The 22561-nt window shown below is 34.8% G+C and overlaps 1 protein-coding gene across 1 annotated transcript in view; it reads right to left on the bottom strand.

The window, feature by feature from the left end:
- DAT (Sodium-dependent dopamine transporter) overlaps positions 1 to 22561 on the bottom strand; it is a 97542-nt gene that overhangs the window by 2422 nt on the left and 72559 nt on the right. Inside the window, exon 10 of the mRNA XM_072532462.1 lies at positions 10678 to 10946. Within this exon, the coding sequence (XP_072388563.1) occupies positions 10678 to 10946 (269 nt within the window). The remainder of the gene's footprint in view (positions 1 to 10677; positions 10947 to 22561) is intronic.

The following is a 22561-nucleotide window of genomic DNA, read 5'->3' on the forward strand; positions in this document are numbered from 1 at the left end:
AAGTAGTTCGCATCGCATTATTCTTCATAAATATTATTAAGCCAATCATTCATAGTAACCAGTGTTTCCTAAAATCGCAGTTAATATTTTCATGTAAACACTTCATGTATTCAAACCAGCAGTGTTGCCAGTAGTTCGCTTTGAACATAGAAACGACATTCCGCTAAGCAATTCTACTTGTAATTATATATAATAGTGAAAATAGCCTCAGTTAAAAGTGAAGTGAAATATCCCATATCACAGTGTTTTCGGACAGCTACCAGAAATTGCTATTTAATCTTAATATTAAATATAAGTTAGTGTTTAATCTTTATTAAGATACAGCCTTGGGACAAATCAGTTTTTTTCCTGCAAAAACAATTACAATTGAGTACTATATACTGAATACAAGTACGATTGATTCATGGCTTCATAACCACCCTGGCGTTTTTATGACACTGTACCAAATAGCAGTTTTTCATTCCAGTCCTTGGCTGGTGGTCCTTCGTCCTTCCATTTTTTAAATGAGTTAATGTTTAACCAATAGCAAGACAGTCGCTTGTTTTCTGTATATATAGGTGCTCACAATAACATAACAAAATCAGATTTCAAACCCATATGTATATCAGGAACATCTGTAAAGTAAAATGAATTAAAAGTTTCGTACTTCTTCCCAAATATAACAATTTAAATTCATGAGAGCTCACAATTTCCAAAATTTTGACTACATAATGGATGTTCTTCTCAAATTTCAGTAAGACAAAAGAGTCTTTTAAAATTTCAGTATTTTCAGCAATTGCGTAGGATTCTAAGTCATCCTTTTGTTCCCGCTTCATCATCATCATCACACAGCCTTTTGCATCCAAAGTTGGATATATGCCTCCCCTAATTTCTGCCAGTTCTGTCGGTCTTGAGATTCTTGCAGCCAGTCTCAGCAATTCTTTTGATGTCGTCTGTCTATCGTGTAGGTGGTCTACTTCTGCTTTTTCTGTCAGCTCATAGTCGCTAAATCGTAATTTTTTGGGTCCACCACCCGTTATTTATTCTGGCCACATGGCCCGCCCAGTTCCACCTTAGCCATGCTATACGCTTTATGACATCTGTGACGTCTAACCTCCTGCATCATAGGAGAACTCAATTCATCATCTGAAGAGTTTACCAACTCTAAACTTCCGGAATCCGTTTTTGAATCACTTTCATCTGGCTTGGTCTTTTTCTGGGAGGGTCCTTTTTACAGTCTTTTGTGCTTAAGGCTTTCAAATATTTCGTTTTACTTTCTTGACTGCTACTGTTGTGGGGATTTTCTTACCTTCCTTTTTATAAGAAAGGTCTTTCATTTCTGGTGTACTAGTTTAAATGACACTATCCTTAATTTCTGTCTTTTTCTGGGTGCGGCCTTAGGACCCCTTATGCCGAATGGGGTAATACAAGGACTTTTTGATGTCGAAGGCATTTTAAGAGTTGAGTTCGGTGCAGATTCTTGGGTTGTATTAGATGAAGTATTTGCTATATTAATTGAAGATAAATATACAGATGAATTTTCTTCGTGATTGATAGAATCAATTAGTACAACCATAGCTTTTTATCCGTCATAGTTTTCAAAATCATCAATCTGTCTGTCAGTAACCGACGATAATAGAAAATCAGTTTCACTAAAAATATGTTTATTAAAAGGGTAGATACCCGTAAATTTGAAGCCGTTCGTAATATTTTCAGGTGTCATTGATTTGGAGGGTACAATATAAGCACATTCTGCTGTTTGGTACAGTGTCATAGGAACGCCGAAGCGGTTAAGAAGCAATGAATTAATCGCACTATTGTAATAGTTTTAAAGTTTTTAAATAGTTTGTGAAGGAAAAAAAACTGATTTGTTCAAATTGTGTATCGTATTGCTTGTATGTGGGGGCAAGGTTAAATTATTATGCCATTAGCTTTGGCTTTTTCTGCTATTTTCAGAGACATATGGGATTCTTGATTGTCATATATTAATAAACACGGGTTTTCTTTTCTAGCACCAAAATGCTTAATAAAATGATGTAATACTTGCATGAATAGATCAGCGGTCATCCATCCACTTGGATTAGTTAGTACTGATGTTTCTGGTCGAGTACCATTTAGCATAATCATATTAAATTTTTCACGAGGAAAAACAATGACCGGAGGTAGAAATGTTCCATTTGCTCGAATTATTGCACAAGTAGAAGCGAGTAATCCTCTTTAGGTACTTGTGAACTGGTTCAGCTGTTTAACACATTTTTGTGCCACAACGTTATGTGGTCGTTTGACAGTCGTAGTAGCAGTTTCGTCTAAATTGTAGATGCCAAATTTAAGCAAAATTGGTCAACATTTGGTTTCGTAAATGAAGTAGGCCTTGACAGTGAACATCCTTCTGACCTTCTGAGGCTTAATGATGAATTCCTTTTTATAAATTCCCTTAACCAATCTTTGCTTGCACATTTGTTGATCTTCCAAGATTCTGGAATAGTGATATTGTTTTTAGCAGTCATTTTATATGCCAATTTTCTGACTTTTAGAGTATTCAACCCAAAAGCCATTTTGCTACAGTTCTTGATATAATCACATGCCCCGTGTTTAATACTAATCTAACAACATTATTTTTTCTCTATTTTTACATTTGGATTATTTTTTATTTTAGAACATATTGCCTTAAACGGCTAAAATTTGTGCCAAACATATCTGCCGCAACGCGAATTACAGTTCCATTTTTTTAAACCTCTGTTACTGCTGTGGCCATTTGTTCACTTGTAAATTTGACTCTTGATCTTTTTTTCTTTCTCCTTACCATGGTACACCTGCAATAGAATGTCATTGGTATAGAATGATTCAGTATGGTACACAATGAAACATGTGTCATTGTGTACCACTACTATATACTACTTAAAGTTTCAGTTGGATGTAAACGTAAAACCTGGCAATTATTGGCAACGATATTTATAGGTTAAAAGTCATTCATCACAAGTATTATAACGACATATTATATACGAAAACTTAAACTGTTTATCTATAGGCAATATACCTTTTTATAAACGCTCCAGTTTTTAAATCCCAGGCACAAAGGACAATAAAACACTTCGTATAATGTCTACTACTTCGTATATCAAAACAAACTACTATCGGCGGACGCAATGGATTATGGAGAATCCGTTGCAGCGCTAGTGGCAATGTGGCGGCAATTTTAATTTAGTTAACAGTGTTTTATTGTGTACTATGTGTCAATGTGTACCACTCTCCCCTACAGGCGTTGATATTTGGAAATAAGTTAGACAGTAGAATTTGTCACATTGCAACACTTTTTTTTGCTATAAGAAGTTGTCCGAATACTCTTCGGACAAATTTTTATAGCAAAATACGCATCTGCAACGATTCTTGATTTCTAGTTCTTTTAAAACATACTTTTCCTCAAAAGGTGGTCTTTCATTTGAGTTTATTTGCAGTACATATTTTGTTATTTCTTCTCTGAACTATTTTAAGCTAATGTTAGAGCCCGTTACTTTTATATAATGTTAATATGTTTACCAATTCTTAAACCCCAGAAGAATTTCAATGGCTTTTTACCGATACCACTTTATGGATCTTCTAAAATAGGAGCATAAGCCTTAATTGGTTGGATAAATCTATGAAACTTTTATTTTAATAGTAGTCGATAACAACTTCTGGCTTTTCTTTTACAGTTCCATTTCTTGATGTTATTGGTAGTATTCTTTTCGTATGTTTTGTTGACATCATCAAAACCTTAGGTTTATCACTTTACTTCTACAACTACTGAGTACCTTTCTCGTCAACTACCTACCACTTTCTAGGATTTTTTCAATAATATTTTTAGGATTTTACTTTCGATTTCTTCATAAAGAACCAACAAGGTGTGCTTCTATTTCTAATAATTTATGCACTAGTTAAATACTAGTGTAATAGTTGTCTACAAATACAATACGACAGCAGTCAAGAAGCTTGTCACATAGTACTAAAACAAACGAAGTTGGAACACTAACTGCATTTTTAGTTTTCTCGGTCCCACAACAGATTTTAAAGATATAAGTGAGTAATCTTCTATAAACAATTTAAAGAATTTTACTCTAAAATTATGCTGTGTATTCTTAATCAATTGTAGGAACGATAGCCGACCACGAAAGAGGAGTAACGTTTCGTCTATACAAATTTAAAAAAAATCTATTGACTTTTTCTCTCCCATATTTTCCTTAATATCAGAGTTTATTTCTAAATTATTGGCAAGAAGCGGGGATGTTTGTTGGTATTTATATATATATATATATATATATATATATATATATATATATATATATATATATATATATATATATATATATATATATATATATATATATATATATATGTTTGTTTATATATATGTTTGTTGGTATTTTATATATTCTTTCTATATTTAAATGACAGGTAAATACAGTAAATAAAATATTATATAGAAAACTAACCTGAGACTACTGCACTGATTTATTTCTATTAAATAAAATTCACTTTAAACAAATTGTTGTACCGAATTACTGCCATAAAATCATTAATGAAAATTCAGTTGTTTCTAGTTCAAGATAAAAAAAAACTATTTAGAACACTACTTTAATCGAAACATCCTATCTTTTACCCTGTAAGTCTCCACTAGAAATCACTATCCTTATTATCAAAAGCCGACCTTGCTGCCCAATTCCTAATCCCCACGAACGATTACCTATATTACTGCTCCGGATCTTTGTTTATTTCCATATCAAAGGAAACTAAACTGACTACCCTCTCAGGATTATTCAGGATAATATTACGGAAAATACGTATAAAATGTGGAGGTTTGATTGAAAACAAAAAGTGGTAATTCTGGTTGGGTCGCCGTAAGTGATTGGTTTTGGGAGTTTTTCTGCCTATTTTAAAACCAAAGTTACATAAATAATAGAAATGTTGGTACCAAGTTGCATTTCTCATGTGTACCTAATAAGGTTTATACTACGCATAGAAACTTAAATTATTTATATGTTGCGGGTAAATCGCAAAGCCGGGTAAAACTAGATTTACCCGGATTCTTTACGTTTTGTCCAAATTGGCTGGATAAAAGGCAAAGAAGATTGATAACTTCCTGATTTATCCGGGTCATTCTAGATATATCCAAAGTCAAATGGATAAAGCAGTACATTTTAAACTTTGGTATAAATAACACTGCTTCCGTTTAAATTTTATTTACCTTCTTTTCTTTATTAAGAATCTACTGGAAAATTATTGTCCAAAAGATATAATTAAGCATTGAGAACTTGATATAAGTAACAGCGATAAAAATCATATTAATTTTTACTCCAAATTGGAAATGGTTATTTATTCGAATAGGATAATATGTTATTAACCGTATACATTCAGAATAACTCGAAATATTCACAAATGTGTACCTTTATCGACTATGCGTAGTATGCCTAGTATTATACTCCAGTCGTCAGAGACGAAAATGCCACTGAACCTCTAAAAATCATACGAACAGGCTGAATTTTGTCAAGCATTTTAATTTTGGGACCTCAAAAAAGATGCAAACAAGTTTACCACTTTTACCTCCGGGCTTCCCTCTAAAACACCTCGCAGCAGGGTAAAAACACAAGAAAAATCGATTTACCAAGAATCTGTAAGCCATAGAAAAAAATGTTTCAAGTAAAAAATGTAGCTGAGATAATTTTAAAGAAATATGTTTATAAACATTTTTTTGTGTAGAATGAACCGTTCTCTTAGGAAGAACGCTTGAAGCGACCGTCGATTTTGCATGTTCAATAAAATTTGTATCAGATAGACGGTTAAAATTCGATATCTTTTGATACAAGTGACCTATCGATAAAAATTAAGATGCGTTTTTAAGGTAAAGAGTTTACCTTTCGTATGCAGCTTTTGTATTTTGCCGCAAATAAACTCAGATTTTATACAGATGTTAAATAAATAAATGTGGCTCGGTTTTTGTCATTTTTTATGATTCTCACGAGATCAATACAATATATCCCTTTTATTGACTAGTCACTATGAAGTTTCAATTACTAGAGCCAAACCTTTAAAACTGATAGCATGAAATTTTGGTTTTAATTTTTGGCAACAAATGTGAGGCATTTGAAGTATGCTTAAAAAACGCTGGATTTAAACTTTCACATAGCAAACGATCTAAAATAAATAAAATTTTTTTTTCAATTAAACTAGTACGTTTTTTCAAAGAACCAAACTTTTGCTATAAACTACACCCAAAACCGTCTTCTTGTAGGCGTTTCCTGTGAAACTTTAAAATGCCTCATATTTGTTACTTGCTTATAAACATTTTTGTTTAAAATCACCTTACCTACATTTTTTACTCAAAAACTATTTTTCTACAATGTACAGATTCTTGGTAAATCGATTTTTTTTGTATTTTTAACCCCTCGCGAGGGGGGTTTTAGGGGGAAATCCGGGGGAAACTTTTTTGCATCTTTTTTGGGGTCCCAAAATTAATATTCTCTGCAACATTCAGACCCATAACCGATATTTGCGTTTTAACCGTAACATATATAAATAAATAAATATCAATCAATCAATCAATATTCTTTATTTCATCTGACTTTTACAAGTATTGAAATGCGTCAAATACAATCTATGCTCAGTAAAAACTATAAGTACATAAATACAGTTAACCTAAAAACATAAAATATACACAAAAACATACAATTGTTAAAAAGATGCCTGCAAGTATTCTCTATCGAATAGAAAGTGTTTACCAGAAGTAAATCCTTAACTGTTCTCTTAAATAGATAAATATTTGACTCTTTAACATAATTAGGTAATTTATTATATAAACGAATGCATGTTGGGTAAGGACCCTTGCCTACAACGGTCAAGTGACGAACAGGGGTCACCAAATCATTTCTGTAACGAAAATTGTAACCACTCATTAAGAAAACATCATTTCTGCAAATAAAATTGCATCTATGTGACTTTACATAAACAACAAACAACACAACTAAAAATATACAGCGAAATTACAGTTAAAATATTTAATTGTTTAAAAACTGGTCTACAGGAATCTAAGCGCCTTCTAAACGTCATGGTACGAATATTTTTTTTTGTCTGAGTAACTGTAATAAATTGTGCGTCTAAATCGAATAAACATGATAAAAAAACAACTTAAACTTGAAAAAATGATGAACGAAATTTTGTTAGATGAAGAAACATTCGGATATTCATCAAAAAGTCATGTAAATATTGATAGTGGTACCTCTTCTTATGATTATTGCTCGCCTGTAAGGAAGAAGAAAAAAGTGCGTCGTTCAAAGACATTAGTTTGACCTCGAAAGTAGCTGACCAACAGCGGTTCGTAACTGAAAGAAGCAAGCGAGCTAACGAGTTAGGTCCAAGTACAAGTCATTTCCTTCACATTGATGCAACCCGTGAGGACGTTATAAAGAACTTGCAATGGAGGAGCGATTCTTCTCGAACGAGATACCTGGAGCATCGAGTTCAAGCAATTTATTTTATTTTATTTTATTATATATATATATATATATATATATATATATATATATATATATATGTATATTTATATATACTGGGTAGACAATCTATACTCGGGTATACTATACCTGTCGGTTTCTGTACGGAAAACGACTTAATATTCAAAGTTTTTTTCTTTTTTCTTCATTTGAATATACAGGGCTGTTAATACTACAATTTAAATAATGTGAATTATACAGAGTGCTTTAAAAAAGTTTGTTATATTAAAGTTGTCATTTTTCTTATTGTAACGATGGGAATTCCATCGTCCAGCCATCGCACGAGAGATTCGAGTTCTGCCAGAGAGTTGATCTGAGAACATATTTTTATTTAAATTAAATCTGAGTTTTACTGAGTTTGTTGTCTAAAAAAGTTACCCTTCACAAATTCGCATAGAGCAAAAATAGAAATGGCAATACCAGACACCGACTCAGTAACGGGTGCCACGACAGGTAGTAGATATACCGCTTACCTAAAGAGGAATTACAGAACGAGGCCGAAAAAGTCGGTTAGATTCCAAAGCCTTCGAAAGAATCTTAACCCATCGTACTAACCCAAGAAATGTCAATTATCAGAAGGCAATTATAGCAGTGACTGCTATATGACCTGTCAGTAAAACGAATAACACACTGGAGAAATAAGGAGTCGTCCCATTCTGTGGAGCAACACTCGACTCCATTCGTTCTCGGCGTTATACAACCATCGAAGAACGACTTTCATTTTTTTGCATCACTAAAAATCAGGCATAAAACTTACAAAGCGCTAATTGATACAGGAACTATTAAAAATTATGCTGAAGACAAAATTGCACAGACGTACAATTACTCTCTAGAAAGCAAAGGGTTCATCGATGGAAGAAAATAAGAAATTAGCTATCGACTGCGAGATCGATAATTCATAGACCCAAGAAACATTCATAATACTGTTCGGATTAACAGAAGACGCTATACTCGGAGTAGAATTTCTTAGCAAAAATTCTATCGAATTTAAGTTCGATCGAGATATAATAATAATATTAATAATAATATGAGTTTATTAGAACTTATTTTCAGGTACAGGCTGAGACATCTACTTTACATCGAGCAATTTGCGAAGTAGATGATACGACGCCGCTTAAACTGAGGGAACAAGAAATGCGCATAAACCACCTGACTCAGCAAGAAAAAATGCGCACCTGGATGAGTAAACCTCTGAATGGGCGACATATCAATGAGATCAGCCAAGAATATGTCGACATTACAGCGTCGAACTATTGGTTGACATCAGGAAAGACTGAGGGTTTCCTACTTCCCATTTAGGATCAGGTTATTCCAACTAAAAATTACCTGAAATATATTGTTAAAGATCCTCAAGTCCAAAATGAAAAAATGCCGATATGGATGCCAAGCCCAAGAAACCATCCAACATCTTACCGGTGGCTGCCAGGCATTTGTCGGTACTGATTATAAAGAACGCCATGACTCAGTAGGAAAGATTATCCACCAAGAACTAGCTGACAAACTGGGACTTCTCCAAACCGACCATCTTCTTTATTATCAATACGTCCCTGATAGAATGCTTGAAAATGACAACTACAAGCTATACTGGGACCGCACTGTGCTTACAGACCAACCAGTGGCCCATTATAGACCCGATCTCATACTAGTTAATAAAATTACTAGGCAAACAACACTTATTGATGTGGCGATACCCAACACCAATAATTTACATGTTAAATACAACGAAAAAATCGCCAAGTACAGAGATCTAGAAATACAAATCAGGAGACAATGGAGAATGGAAAGTATCCAGACAGTACCTATTATTCTATCTACTACTGGTGTTATTCCCAAAAACCTCCTAGAGAACATGAAACAGCTGGGTCTAAATGAACATCTCTATAAGGCCATACAGAAAGCTGTACTCCTCGCGACGTCCAGATGTGTACGAAAATTTTTGGGGGATACTCCAACATACCAAGTCACCTAGGGCTCGATAACATGGAAAGAGTTCCACCAGAGCTCAATCCTTTTGATAACGTAGGTATCTGGGATGAGTGAATTTTCTCCTTAGAGGGAGTGTGAGCCGTATGGCTAAATCTGGGAAATGACTTTATTTAAAAGAATAAGTTTATAATTAATTACATAAAAATATGACTACACAACATGCGCAGTTTCGAGAAGAAACCTGTAAAATTTTAAAGGGCACTACCCAAAGTACGGATTTAAAAAGATCCTAAGAAAAGAACAAAAAAAATTCGAGAGTCGCAGGACCCACCAACTAAACACGAAGTAAGTTGAAGAAAAGATGTGACTTAATCAAGCAGCCGTGTAGACGGCACAACATCGCATGTTACAAATCATCAACCAAGAAGTGGACAAGATGTTACAAGAACAAACTATCGAACCCTCCAAAAGTGGTTGGGGTTCATCTGTTGTACTAGTTAGAAAAAAAGACAACCTGTATAGCTTTTGTATCGACTTTTTACAATGCAACGATCTATCAGGTAGGGAAGCTTTCCGTTAACCAGAATCGGAAATTCTGACATAAAACAAGGTTATTTGCAAATAGCTATGGAAGAGACAAGCCGCGATAGAGAGTTCGCATTCCCCTACTTATATGATATCGTGGTAATATTGAAGATTCTCCAAGTAAAGAGTCCGAAATATCCGAAGAAAACCAGTGCTATAACCGAACTTGCGATACTGAAAAATATGCGTCAGCTCTGCTGTTTTCTAGGAATAACTTCATAGTTCCGCCGATTCATAGAAAACTATTTTACAATAGCAGGACTACTAAACAGGCTCCTGAAAAGAGAGTAAAATGGAAATGGACCAATAACAGGAACACGTGTTCAAAAGCTTACATCAAAACTCACATCAGCTCCAGTGTTAGCATGCCCAGATTTTTCAAAAACATTTTACCTGCAAACAGATGTGTCAAACTGTGGACTTGGTTTTGCGTTAACGGAGAAATGGGACGTTCAAGATAAAGTGATAGAACACCCTATATTTATTGACTTTTTTGAATTGTCCTTAAAATATATGTGCCACTTTTATAAGAGTTCTCTATACCTAAACACAGAGTGTTTTGATTTATTTCGTTTTTCCATTCTTTATTTTTTGTTGTTAGTGACGTATATACGGTTAACAATTGCAAAAATGATACTGTTAGAGTGCTAATATAGCTAGTTACCTTTAAACAAGATCCTGGCGTAACAATAAACTTGTACAGTCCAATCGCAGGAATCATGATGACTGAAGATCCAGCAATTACCCAACCCAGGACGTTGGCCCAACCAGGATAGACGTAGTTCTCGTAGGAGAGAGGTTCATATCCCAGCAACCCGTAAACAATAATAAACAACAGAAATACCGGCGCTGCAAATTTCCAGCAGAATCTCCAATAATATCCGGGAGCAAATCCGATCATGTCTTGGATATCATCACAGAATCGTTGAGTTCCTGCAAAAAAAGAATAAAAGACGTAGCTACAGTGAAAATCGCACTGAGAGTGTGGTTCGGTTAAAGGCTCCCCCAAACCAACGCGAATTATTCGCAGCGGATTCGTGACGGAAAGTTCGCAGTCGAATTCCTGACGGAATTCGTAAAGAACTTCATATTGAAGCGAATATATTCGCGTCATACTCGTATGTGTCTAGTATTGAGAAGAGTTGGTGACAACGAAAAACAAAGAATACTACTCAGTGATCTCAATTCTTCACAAAAATGTATACATCATCAGATGAAGAAGAAGCTCTTGTAATGTTAGCAATGGAGGACGACAATTCAAGGTAAAATTATTATCTATAGTTATCCTAAAACAACAAGGTGGACTATATTATGAATTTAATCTTAGGAAAAGAAGAAAATGGGTTCATGATATCAATCTAGAAAGACTGAAATGTGGGGAATATCACACGCTGATGCCTCAATTACGAAAAGACGATAAAAGATGCTACATTTATTTTAGAATGACAATAGATTGTTTCGATGAACTGTTGCACCTTGTAGAAAATGATATTAGAAAATCAGACACGAATTACCGAGAAGCTATTTCTCCCGAAGAACGGTTGGCCATAACATTAAGGTAAGAAAATGAAAAAAAAACTGCAGGCATTATTTATATCATTAATTTACTACAGTAAAAGAGAATAAGGATCAAAATAACTCTAAAATATACTTTATGTATTGTAAGGGTCAAAGGAATTGACATAGTTGGAAACTGATGGATTATGAGAAGCTGCTTGGTTGCAACTCTGCGCCAAGTTGTGTAGTGTAACATAATTATTTTCACAATTCACTTCATAGAACCCAAAAGTATTCGATTGTTTAGGTAATGCAGTGTCATTTGGTGAAGGTAGGGATACAACCGAAATACTTCCGACGGAAGAGGGGTTTTGATAGGTGTCTGTACTTTCAGCTCTAGATTGATGGCTATTCAAAGAACTTATCTCCAATTGAAGCAACTCCTGCTCCATGATAACTTGCGCAATCTTCATTTTTGTTTCAATTTGCCTTCTAGGAGAGAAAGATTTTACCGTAGAAGCATGAGCCAAAAACAGTTGATCGGTAGCATCATGCACTACTCTCTTTTTGCTCTCAAAATAACTGATCATATCTTTCACAGATGTGGATGGCTCAGAATTGCGTTTTCTGTTTGTTCTGCCTGTAGAAGGAGTTTCATTTGAAAGAGTAACCCTAGGAGCTTCATTTCGAGTAGGTTTCGATGAGGAGGGTTGAATCTTATTCTGGGAATCATCTGTCTGAGTTGTTAGTAGATTTTTACTACACGTTGGTTTCTGTACTGCGGAATTTTCATCCGTTAATATATTTTCGGGTGATTCTATATTTGGGAATGCTTCAGATTCTTGTGTATCAACATCTGTGACATTGGATGCAGTCTTAGCAAAATTTAGGAACGGTTTGAACGATTCCATATGATCTGCCCATATTCATTTTTTTTATCGCTTGCCGCTTGTCCAGTTCTAGTTTTATTAGTTCTTATGTACTTAGCGTACGTATCGCGCAGATTCCTCCATTTTTTTTTAATCTCATCCCCTGAAACAAAATACTCTTTTTTAGGTATCTGGCTACCGGAGATACATTTTATACAATAGGCCATAGTTTTAGAGTCGGGTTTTCGACTGTAAGTGCCATAGTTGTAGAAGTTTGTGAAGCTTTATGTAGAAATTTGCAACTTATTTACTTGCCCGAACCAACTCCAGAAATATGGAAAAAATCTGAAGAAGGTTTTAGAAATACCTGGCGATTCCCAAATTGTATTGGTAGCATCGATGGCAAGCATGTTACTATCAAGTGTCCAGACAAAACAGGATCTAATTATTGGTGTTATTTGAATAAGTTTTCTACAGTATTAATGGCTATTGTTGGCCCAGATTATAGATTCATTTCAGTTGATATTGGCGGTTTTGGTAAAAACAGCGACGGTGGAATATTCGAAGCTTCCAACATGGGAAGAAGATTTGAAACAAATCAGATGGGTGTACCTGAGCCGAAAAATCTCCCAGGCCAGAATGAACTTTCCCCCCATGTCTTAATTGGAGACGAAGCCTTTGCACTAAAACCATACTTGTTGAGGCCCTTTCCATACAGTCAAAGCAGAACAGATATTTTCAAGGAAAATTATAATGTGAGGCTCTGTAAAGCGAGAAGAGTAGTAAAAAACGCTTTCGGAATATTGGCACAAAAATGGCGTATATTCTACAGACCAATGGAAACAAAAATTGATCCTAGTATTCTCATTGTGAAAACTGCATGTATTTTGCATAATTTTCTAAGGACAAAAAGATGTGATGATAGATTCATAGAACTTTTAGATCCACCAGAGCCTGAACTTGGAGCATTTCAAAATTTGGACAATGACCCAAGGAGAGCTGCAAGACTGGCATTTTCTGTTCGAGAAAAATTTGCCACGTATTTTAATTCAGGACTATGAATAGATTGTTCACGATGAAAATAATGGACTCTTCTTGCAGTAAATATAGTATTGTTTAGGCCTTTGCTTTTCTTTAGTCTTAGATGTAGAAAAATAAACCAATACAAATCGTAAAACTATTCACCATTTTCGCCTATTTCTTCTCCTATTCTAGTCCAAATCTTGTCCTTTTTCCTTACATTTTTATAATCTTCATGAGAAAGGTCATAGAGAATAGGATACTTTCGAACCAACTCAATAATTCTCTCCATTTTCAATTTTTTCACATGCGAAACCACTGCGAAACTGATAAAAACGCTGTCGAGTGCGAACTAAGATTCCGGACGAATAAATACGCAGACAAAACGCATACCCGAACGACGAAAATCGTACTTGTCTGAACTTGTATACTTACCACAGTGGAAACAATTCAATGCGAATCGTATGCGGTACGGAATTCCGCAGGTAATGCGAATTTTCCGCGTTGGTTTGGGGGAGCCTTAATATAGGAACGCACATTTACCGGATCTGCACGGGGACATACCACGTTATGTGCGGAGCAGTACAAAGGTACAAGTAGCGGTCACGTACAGAACCGTACAAAGATCTTTACGGCGGGGCTCTATTACGAGTAAAACTACCCTTTTTGATTTTAATTTATAACGCAAATTAGAATAAAACAGGAAGACATTAGATATTTATTATAAAATACATATATTTACAAACAATTGTCTTCAAATAGTCAAATAAGAGGTATGAATTTGAATAGCGAGAATTTTATTTTAAAAATTTTAAAATTGTAAACTTTATTAAACTAAAAATATATTTTAAATTACATTTTCTGATAGCTATACAGGGTGGGACCTTCGGGAACTGCATCGATCGATTATGGAAAAACTATGGTTAGTAAAATTTCGATAGGTAATAGATTTAGTGTATATATAAGTTAAAATGCTTTTTAGTTATTGACGTTAGAAAATTAGCAATTTTCACATTTTGGACAGTTGTGACATCCAAACAGTTTGACTTAGAGCAAAACCGTTTATACATTCCTATTCCAACTTTTCGTAAGCTGTCGAAGAGATTTCTTAAGGGAAAATGCTCAAAAATAGTCAATTCCTGTACACCCAGCCTAATACCCGAAAAGCTCGTACGCTAATTGGATTGATAAATACACTTCATTGGTTATAGAACAATCGGGGTTACTCACAGATATTTAATTATATTAATGTCGTCTCGACATCCATGATGTTGGATTCTCTTTACTGTCTTCGCGTGTATAATCAATTGGTTTACTTCATATCGCAGGTTATCCGTGGTCCACATCTTAGTTTACGATTTCTCGACGGCATGAGTGATATAATTACTAATAATAGAAGACCAATACCCGACATACGAAGAAGTAATACAGGTAATTAAAAAACTTAAAAATAATAAGACACCAGGTAGCGATGGTATACCCGCTGAGTGCTTAAAACATGGACGAGAAGCGTTGTACAGTTCTATATACAAGCTAATTCAAGACATTTGGCGAGAAGAAACAATGCCAGATGAATGGAAAGAGGGGGTTATTGTACCAATACACAAAAAAGGAAACAAAAAGCAATGTACTAACTACCGGGGAATAACACTCCTAAACACCACCTACAAAATCCTTGCAAACATCTTGCTAGAAATAACCAAAACATACACAGAAGGAATCGTTGGATATTATCAATGCGGATTTAGACCAGGCCGCTCTACCATTGACCAGATATTCACAATAAAACAGATAATGGAAAAATGCTGGGAGTTTGATCGTGAGCTTCATCAGATGTTCATAGATTTTAAATAAGCATTTGATAGAATATGCAGGGCCAGACAGTGGACAGCGATGCAGGAACTTGGCTTTCCAAAAAAACTAGTCAGGTTGATACGGATCTCTATGGAACGGTTACGATGTAAGGTGAGAGTTGGACAACAATACTGGGAGACATTTGAAATAAACAATGGACTAAAACAGGGAGATGCACTTTCACAACAACTCTTCAACTTAGCTCTGGAACACATAATCAGAAATGAAAGAATCGAAAAACCGAATACAGTATTTCATCGAGAAGGACCAAACTTACTACTGGCATTTGCAGACGATATCGATCTAATAGGAAACACACGATTAAGGATGAAGGAGTCTTTCGTGAGGTTCGAGAAGGAAGCAGAGAAGATGGGGCTCCAAATCAACAAAAACAAGAAGAAATATATGTATATGAGCCGCAATAACCAAAGCAGAAACAGAATCGGTCAGAACATTACCATCGATGACTTTAACTTTGAGCGCGTTAGAGAATTCAAGTATCTTGGAAAAACGATAACTGAAAACAATAACGGATCACAAGAAATAAACAACAGGATCCAGGCCGGCAACAGATGTCTTTTTGCCCTCCAAAACTTTATAAAATCGAAACAACTAACAAGACGTACAAAGATAGAGGTCTATAAAACAATCATACGACCCGTTGTGATGTATGGAAGCGAAACGTGGACGATAACAAAGGCAAACGAAGAGAGTCTATGTGTTTGGGAAAGAAAAATCCTAAGGAAGATCTTTGGCTCTATGCTGGATGAAGCATCAGGACAATATAGGATAAGAACTAACAAAGAGCTCGAAAAACTTTACCCAGACGCCAACATCATAAAAGAAATAAAGTCCAGAAGACTCCAATAGGCAGGACACCTCAGAAGACATTCTGACGAACGAACAGTAAGACTGGTGTGGGAGGAAGTCCCAACTGGAAGGAGACTACGCGGACGCCCTCGTCTCCGGTGGCGAGATAATATAGCAGGAGACCTAAGCACTATGGGCGGAGAATTGGATGGAGGTTGCTCAAGATAGAAAACAGTGGAGGCATATTGTCGAGTCGGCTAAAACCCACGAAGGGTTGTAACGCCACGGAGTAAGTAAGTAAGTATGAGTGATATAATTGCACCAGTTTTGCTTTGTTACGTGTTCTTCTTTTTAAAAGTGGTATAACTCCTCGAAGAAAAAATGTCTCTTTTCACTAGCCATTCCAGGTATTGTTAGGGAATCTCTTTTTACGGAAGTGATACGATGCATTGTCGACGCAGAACCATTATTCGGTAAATTTGGTAATAACGTCTCTTTAAACCACGACTGCGGCATTCTTTTTATATAAAAGAATCGCTATTTTAAGTACAAATATTCGAAAAAAAAGATTACTTATTAAATTTAAACATTTATTAAAAACAAAAAGAAATTTAAAAGGAAAAGAAAAATTTATACATTCAGAGTTAACAGAAAATGAAAGCATGATTCAAAAGGCAAGAGTCGTTGAGAAAAGCAAAAAAGCAAAATACTGTATCAGAAACTGTAAATTAATAGTATAACAATAAAGTGGGATAAAAAATAACAGAAACTCATAGAGAAAATAGCGAACGCAGCAAATAAAATATCTAGCCACATCAAACAACGATAAAGGAATTAAACTAGAACAATGACCAAGAATAAATGGCACGTAGAGAAAATCATGAAATGAAAAACTAAAAAACACGCTCGATAAGAAAAATAGACAATTTATGGGATACAGTGAATGCTAAAGCTAATTGTTTGATTCTTGTGTTTGTATTTGCAACTGGTATTTGGATAATATCTGCCATCGTGGAAAATAAAAGTGTAGATTCGTGATATCAGGACAAAGTCGTGAAATAATATTTAACGTATTTAAATATATGGATAAAACAAAAAAGAAGGTGTTACTTTAAAGGATATCAAACGGCAAACTTCACAAGCAACAGGTAAAAATATTATGTAGTTTATTTATATTGAAACCTAGCTTTCAATATTGTTATGTATTGAATATCTTTACATTAAGTTTTATTAAATTTTTCTGTGAATATAAACCAGCTTACTAAAAAATGTACAAAAAGATAACAATTTTGTGAATTTTTTTTTGCTTAGACTTATCGTCATACAGCCAGACACAAAAGGACTAAGACAGTCATCATTATAATTATTTACCTAAATGCCCTATCAAAATAAAAGATTATTACATCGATATTAGGAGAACAGGGACACACTCTTCTCGCCTAGGGACCTATCAAGGCATTTATTTATATAAGACACAACAACACTAGGTCGCGGAGAGGAGGCAGTTATACAAATGGTTTAAGACAAAGGTAACAAGATTAACTAAATAATTTTTAGAGAATTATAATGATAATTTGCTGTCTTTTAAAAATTTAATTAAGGAGTTGTAAATATCTACAGAGCCAAGTGATAATAAATATAGTATATTCTAAGGAGCTGCTATTTTATATTTTAATAAATCATTTATAAGTTTGGACGAGTAGACTCTGTTTTTAGAACAACCAAAAAATATATGATCTAAATCACTTTCCTTTCCATAATGCTCACATTTGTCATCATCCAAAACCTTTATTTTAAATAAGTGCTTTGGATAACATGCGTGTCCGAAATGTATTCTAATAATGGAGGTTATGTGCCTCCTGGAAGCTCTAAAAGACTTGTACCAAGGAAATTTGGGAATATCTGGCTGAATTATCGAGTATCTATTTTGGTTCACAAAAGAGTATTCCTTGCACTGGTAGCTCCACTCTCGAAGTAATGTTCCGACAAAATTAGAATATGGGCAAACTCAACTTCAGCTACATATAATAAAGCTTCATATATTGCAATAGCCTCTGCTGTATAAATCTAAGTTTCCGGGTTCAGTTTGAATTTCTTTTCTATATGTTCCAATGGTATAAAAAAAGCGTATCCGGTTCCATCTGGAGATTTAGACGCATCTGTATATAGAGCTATTGCCTCTTTGTATTTGCTTGTTATAGATAGAACAATATTTTTATTTAAATATATATTTTCACTATAATTTGGTACAATAATATCTGTATGTAAAAAGAAAGAAGAGTAATTTGATGAATGAAGTGGTTTTGTATTTTTTATAGGTATTTATTATACTACCGTTAAAAAAAATTTCAAGGAGAGAAGAGTCAATGGAAACAACTGGAAAAGTTACATTTTCCAGTCCAAGAAAAAACTTTGTTAAGAAATCAACAATTAGGAATCTGCATCAATATCAAATTAGGGATATTGGCCGAATAATATATCACCAAAACAGACAAGTGTCGTGTTACTGTTAAACGGTTAAATATTAAAATTATGGAAGAGTTAGATATCCATATATCAGAAACTTCATTAAGAAGAGTCCTTAAAAAAATGCAATTTAGATGGAGAAAAACACAAAATAATCGTAAAATTTTGGTGAAAAAAAATGGAAATAAGAATTTTAAGAGTAAAATATTTGAGACAGATAAAATAATTCAGAAGGCAAAATAGACCAATCGTTTATTTAGATGAAGTATATATACACAGTGGATATACTTCCTCGAAAAATTGGACAGACGATTCCACAAAAGGTTTATGTTCTGTTATTTCTATAGGCCAAAGGCTTATAATCGTTCGCGCTAGAGGAGAAATGGGTTTTATTAAAAATAGTTTGTTGATATTTAAATCAGGGACCACATCTGGAGATGATTATTCTGAAATTAATTTTAGACTGAGAAATGGCTAAAAGAGAAGTTAATACCCAACATACCACCTAATTTAGCAATAGTTTGTGATAATGCTAGTTACCACAATGTACAGAAAAATCAAGCACCCAATTTCAATTGTTTAAAGAATGAAATGACAAGGATGCTGTATATCCCCAACATTATTCAAAATATACCTCGAAGCCGCACTCAACAAATGGAAGAAAAAATGTACGAATATGGGCATACCACTAATAGACTTAACTTTGTACACTCTGTGCTTTGCGGATGACCAGGTCATCATCGCACAGGACTCTGAAGACCTTAGTTACATGATGCGAAAACTATTAGAAGAGTTTACAGAGTGGGGTTTGGAAGTGAATATGGAAAAAACTGAGTACATGAGTATCGGAGGAGATCAACATAACCTTCTCGTAGAGGAAAATCAAGAGATCAAACTATGTGATAACTACAAATACCTAGGAGTAAAGATCACTCAAGACGGAAAATTAGATGCAGCCATTAAGGAACGAAATACACAGGGAAGGAAAGGCATAGCCTTACTAAACAGCGTACTGTGGGATAAAAACATCTCTAAAGACAATAAAAGAAGAATATACAACACCATAATAAAAAGTATCACAACATATGAATGCGAAGTGTGGCCCCTAAAAGACAGATCAGAGAAAATGCTTAGAGCAACAGAAATGGACTTCTGGCGCCGCTCGGCGGGAATCTCCAGACGCGACAGAATAACAAACGAGAGAGTCCGAGAAATCATGGGGGTTACACATAATATTGTTGATGACATCAAAACGACACAACTCAGATGGTACGGACACGTAAGGAGAATGCCGGAGAATAGAATACCAAGACAAATTCTTGAATGGCAACCAAGAGGTAGGTGAAGACCAGGAAGGCCTAGAAGAAGTTGGAGAGAAGGAGTTGATAAAGAAATCAGAGAAAGAAAACTGGAGGACGATCTATGGAACGATAGAATGAGATGGAGATTGGAAAATAAGCTTTAAGAAGTGGTACTTGTAATTTTGAAATATATGACCCAGATAAGCAGTTTTTCTTCTTTTTATTATTGGCAGCAATTCTCGTTCTCTGCTCATTCAATTTAATACTTCGACATTTGTTATGTGATCTGTCCAGGGAATTTTAAGTAGTCTTCTAAATACCCACATTTCAAAGGCCTCCAATCGGTTCATCACATTGGCCTTTATGGTCCAGGTTTCTACACCATATAGCAGGATGGAGTAGATGTAACATTTTACATAGCGATATCGAAGCGTTAAGTTAAGGCTGCTGTCGCTTAGCAAGGTTCTCATATTAGTAAATGCTATTCTGGCTTGCTCAATCCTGCTACGTATCTCTATGTCTGGAACTAGATCTTCAGTTATCCAACTACCGAGATATCTGAACTTGGGGACCTTTTGGATGTTCTTATTGTTTACTCTTATATTTAATTGCATATTTCGTGTTCTGCTAACCACCATTACCTTCGTTTTGTCTATATTAATCTTCAAATCCAGTCGTTCTCCTTCAGTGTTTATGCTATCTATTAGTCGTTGTAGCGCTTCTTGGCTATCAGCTATTATGACTGTATCATCAGCATGGCGAAGATTACTAATAGTCTGTCCGTTGATGTTGATTCCATCTTCAGTGTCACTTAAGGCTGCATCGAAAATCGTTTCAGAGTAAAGATAAAAAAGGAGGGGTGACAGAACACAACCCTGTCGTACACCTTTTTCGATTGAGAAATATAATGTAGATTCCAGTCCTATTCTCACAGACGCCACTTGATTCATATAAAGGTTCATTATGATTTTAAGGTCATTCTCATCTATCTAACGTTCCTGGAGCAATCTTACTAATTCTGAATGATTAACACAATCAAACGCTTTCTGGTATTCTATAAAGCATAGGAAGACATCTTTTTGCTGATCTCTGCATTTCTGAAGTAGGACAGTTAAGCTATAAAGTGCTTCTCTTGTGTCAAATCCTTGTCTGAAACCGAACTGTGTGGGGCTAATGCCTCTTTCACATCTGTTTTTTATTCTTGTGTAAATTATCTTTAAGAAGAGTTTTAGGACCTGGCTCAATAAGCTGACCATTCGGAATTGGTCGCAACTATTAGCGTTTGGCTTTTTTGGGATTGGTATAAAGGTTGATTGAAGCAAATCCTGTGGTATTTGACTGGACAAATAAATGTCATTAAAAATAAATGTCATTAAAATCTGGGCCTGGTGCTTTTCCCCATTTGCTCTGTTTGATTGCCCTTACAACTTCTGACTTCAATATTTTGGGGGAGGGTTCACTTTTATATTCACTTTCAGAGATTCTTCTAGTGTTGTCTGAGTATAGTTGCTGTGTGTAGTTTCTCCAATGTTGAAGTAGATCCTTGGGATCAGTAATTAATTTATTGTCCTTTACAATACTGTTAAAACTGCAAGGTTTTGTATGACCTGTCACTTCTATAGCGAGTTTATGTATGTTAAAGTGGTCATGTTTTTCTTCCAATTCCTCTATTTCTGCACACCTGTCTAGCAGCCACTGTTCTTTGGCTTTGGGACACTCTTTTCGTATTTGTCGGTTAATCTGCTGCTGTTTGGTTCGGTCTTTGTTTTTAAATGATCTGCGGTCGTCCATCATTAATAATATTTCGTCAGTCATCCAATTCTTCTTTTTGTACTTTTGGGAAGCGATCAGAGACTTAGTGGTGGTTACGATAGCTTTTTTAATACAATTCCATTTGTCTTCTATATTGGCCGGTTGTTTAGATCTTTTGAATCTCTTTTTTTTGAAAAATTTTTGATCTCTTGAAAAATTTTTGAATTTTTGATCTCTTTAGAACTGCTTTGTGATTCTCGAATAAAACTCGAAATTCGACTACGTTTATCAAAATGCTACGTCTGGTCGACTCTTCTATATGCATTTGAAACGTGGACCCTAAAAACATCAACCGTAAATAAATTGGAGGCCTTTGAAATGTGGATCTACCGGAGAATGCTCAAAATTTCATGGACATCGCATACCTCAAACGAAGAAGTGCTGCATAGAATAGGCAAGGAAAAAGAACTTTTTAACACAGTAAAAGTTAGAAAAACATCATACCTAGGCCACATACTGAGAAATAATAAGTACCAATATGCCCAACTTGTAGTGAAAGGAAAAATCGAGGGAAAGAAAGGCCTAGGAAGGAAAAGACTATCGTGGCTCAGAAACATCCGACAATGGACAGGGCTAAATTTTGAACAGCTAATAAGAACAGCTGAAGATAGAGAAGATTTTAAAATTGTAGTAGCCAACCTCCATTGAGGAGAGGGCACTTTAAGAAGAAGTTTAGATCTTGCCTTGATATCCTCTATTGCCTTATTTAATTTTTCTGTGACTTTTAGTTTAACGTTAGGTTGTTTTAAGCTGTTTATATCAGTTTTCTTTATGGATTTCTTTTAATTTTCTTAAGCTTAATTTTCAACTTTCCTACTACGGGATTGTGATCAGATCCGATATCTGTTCCAGGGTACGTTTTTACTCCTTGCAATATATTTCTGTATCTCCAATTAATCAATAAAAAATCAATTTGATT

The sequence above is a fragment of the Diabrotica undecimpunctata genome, chromosome 5, assembly GCF_040954645.1.
Source record: "Diabrotica undecimpunctata isolate CICGRU chromosome 5, icDiaUnde3, whole genome shotgun sequence".
NCBI lineage: Eukaryota > Metazoa > Arthropoda > Insecta > Coleoptera > Chrysomelidae > Diabrotica > Diabrotica undecimpunctata.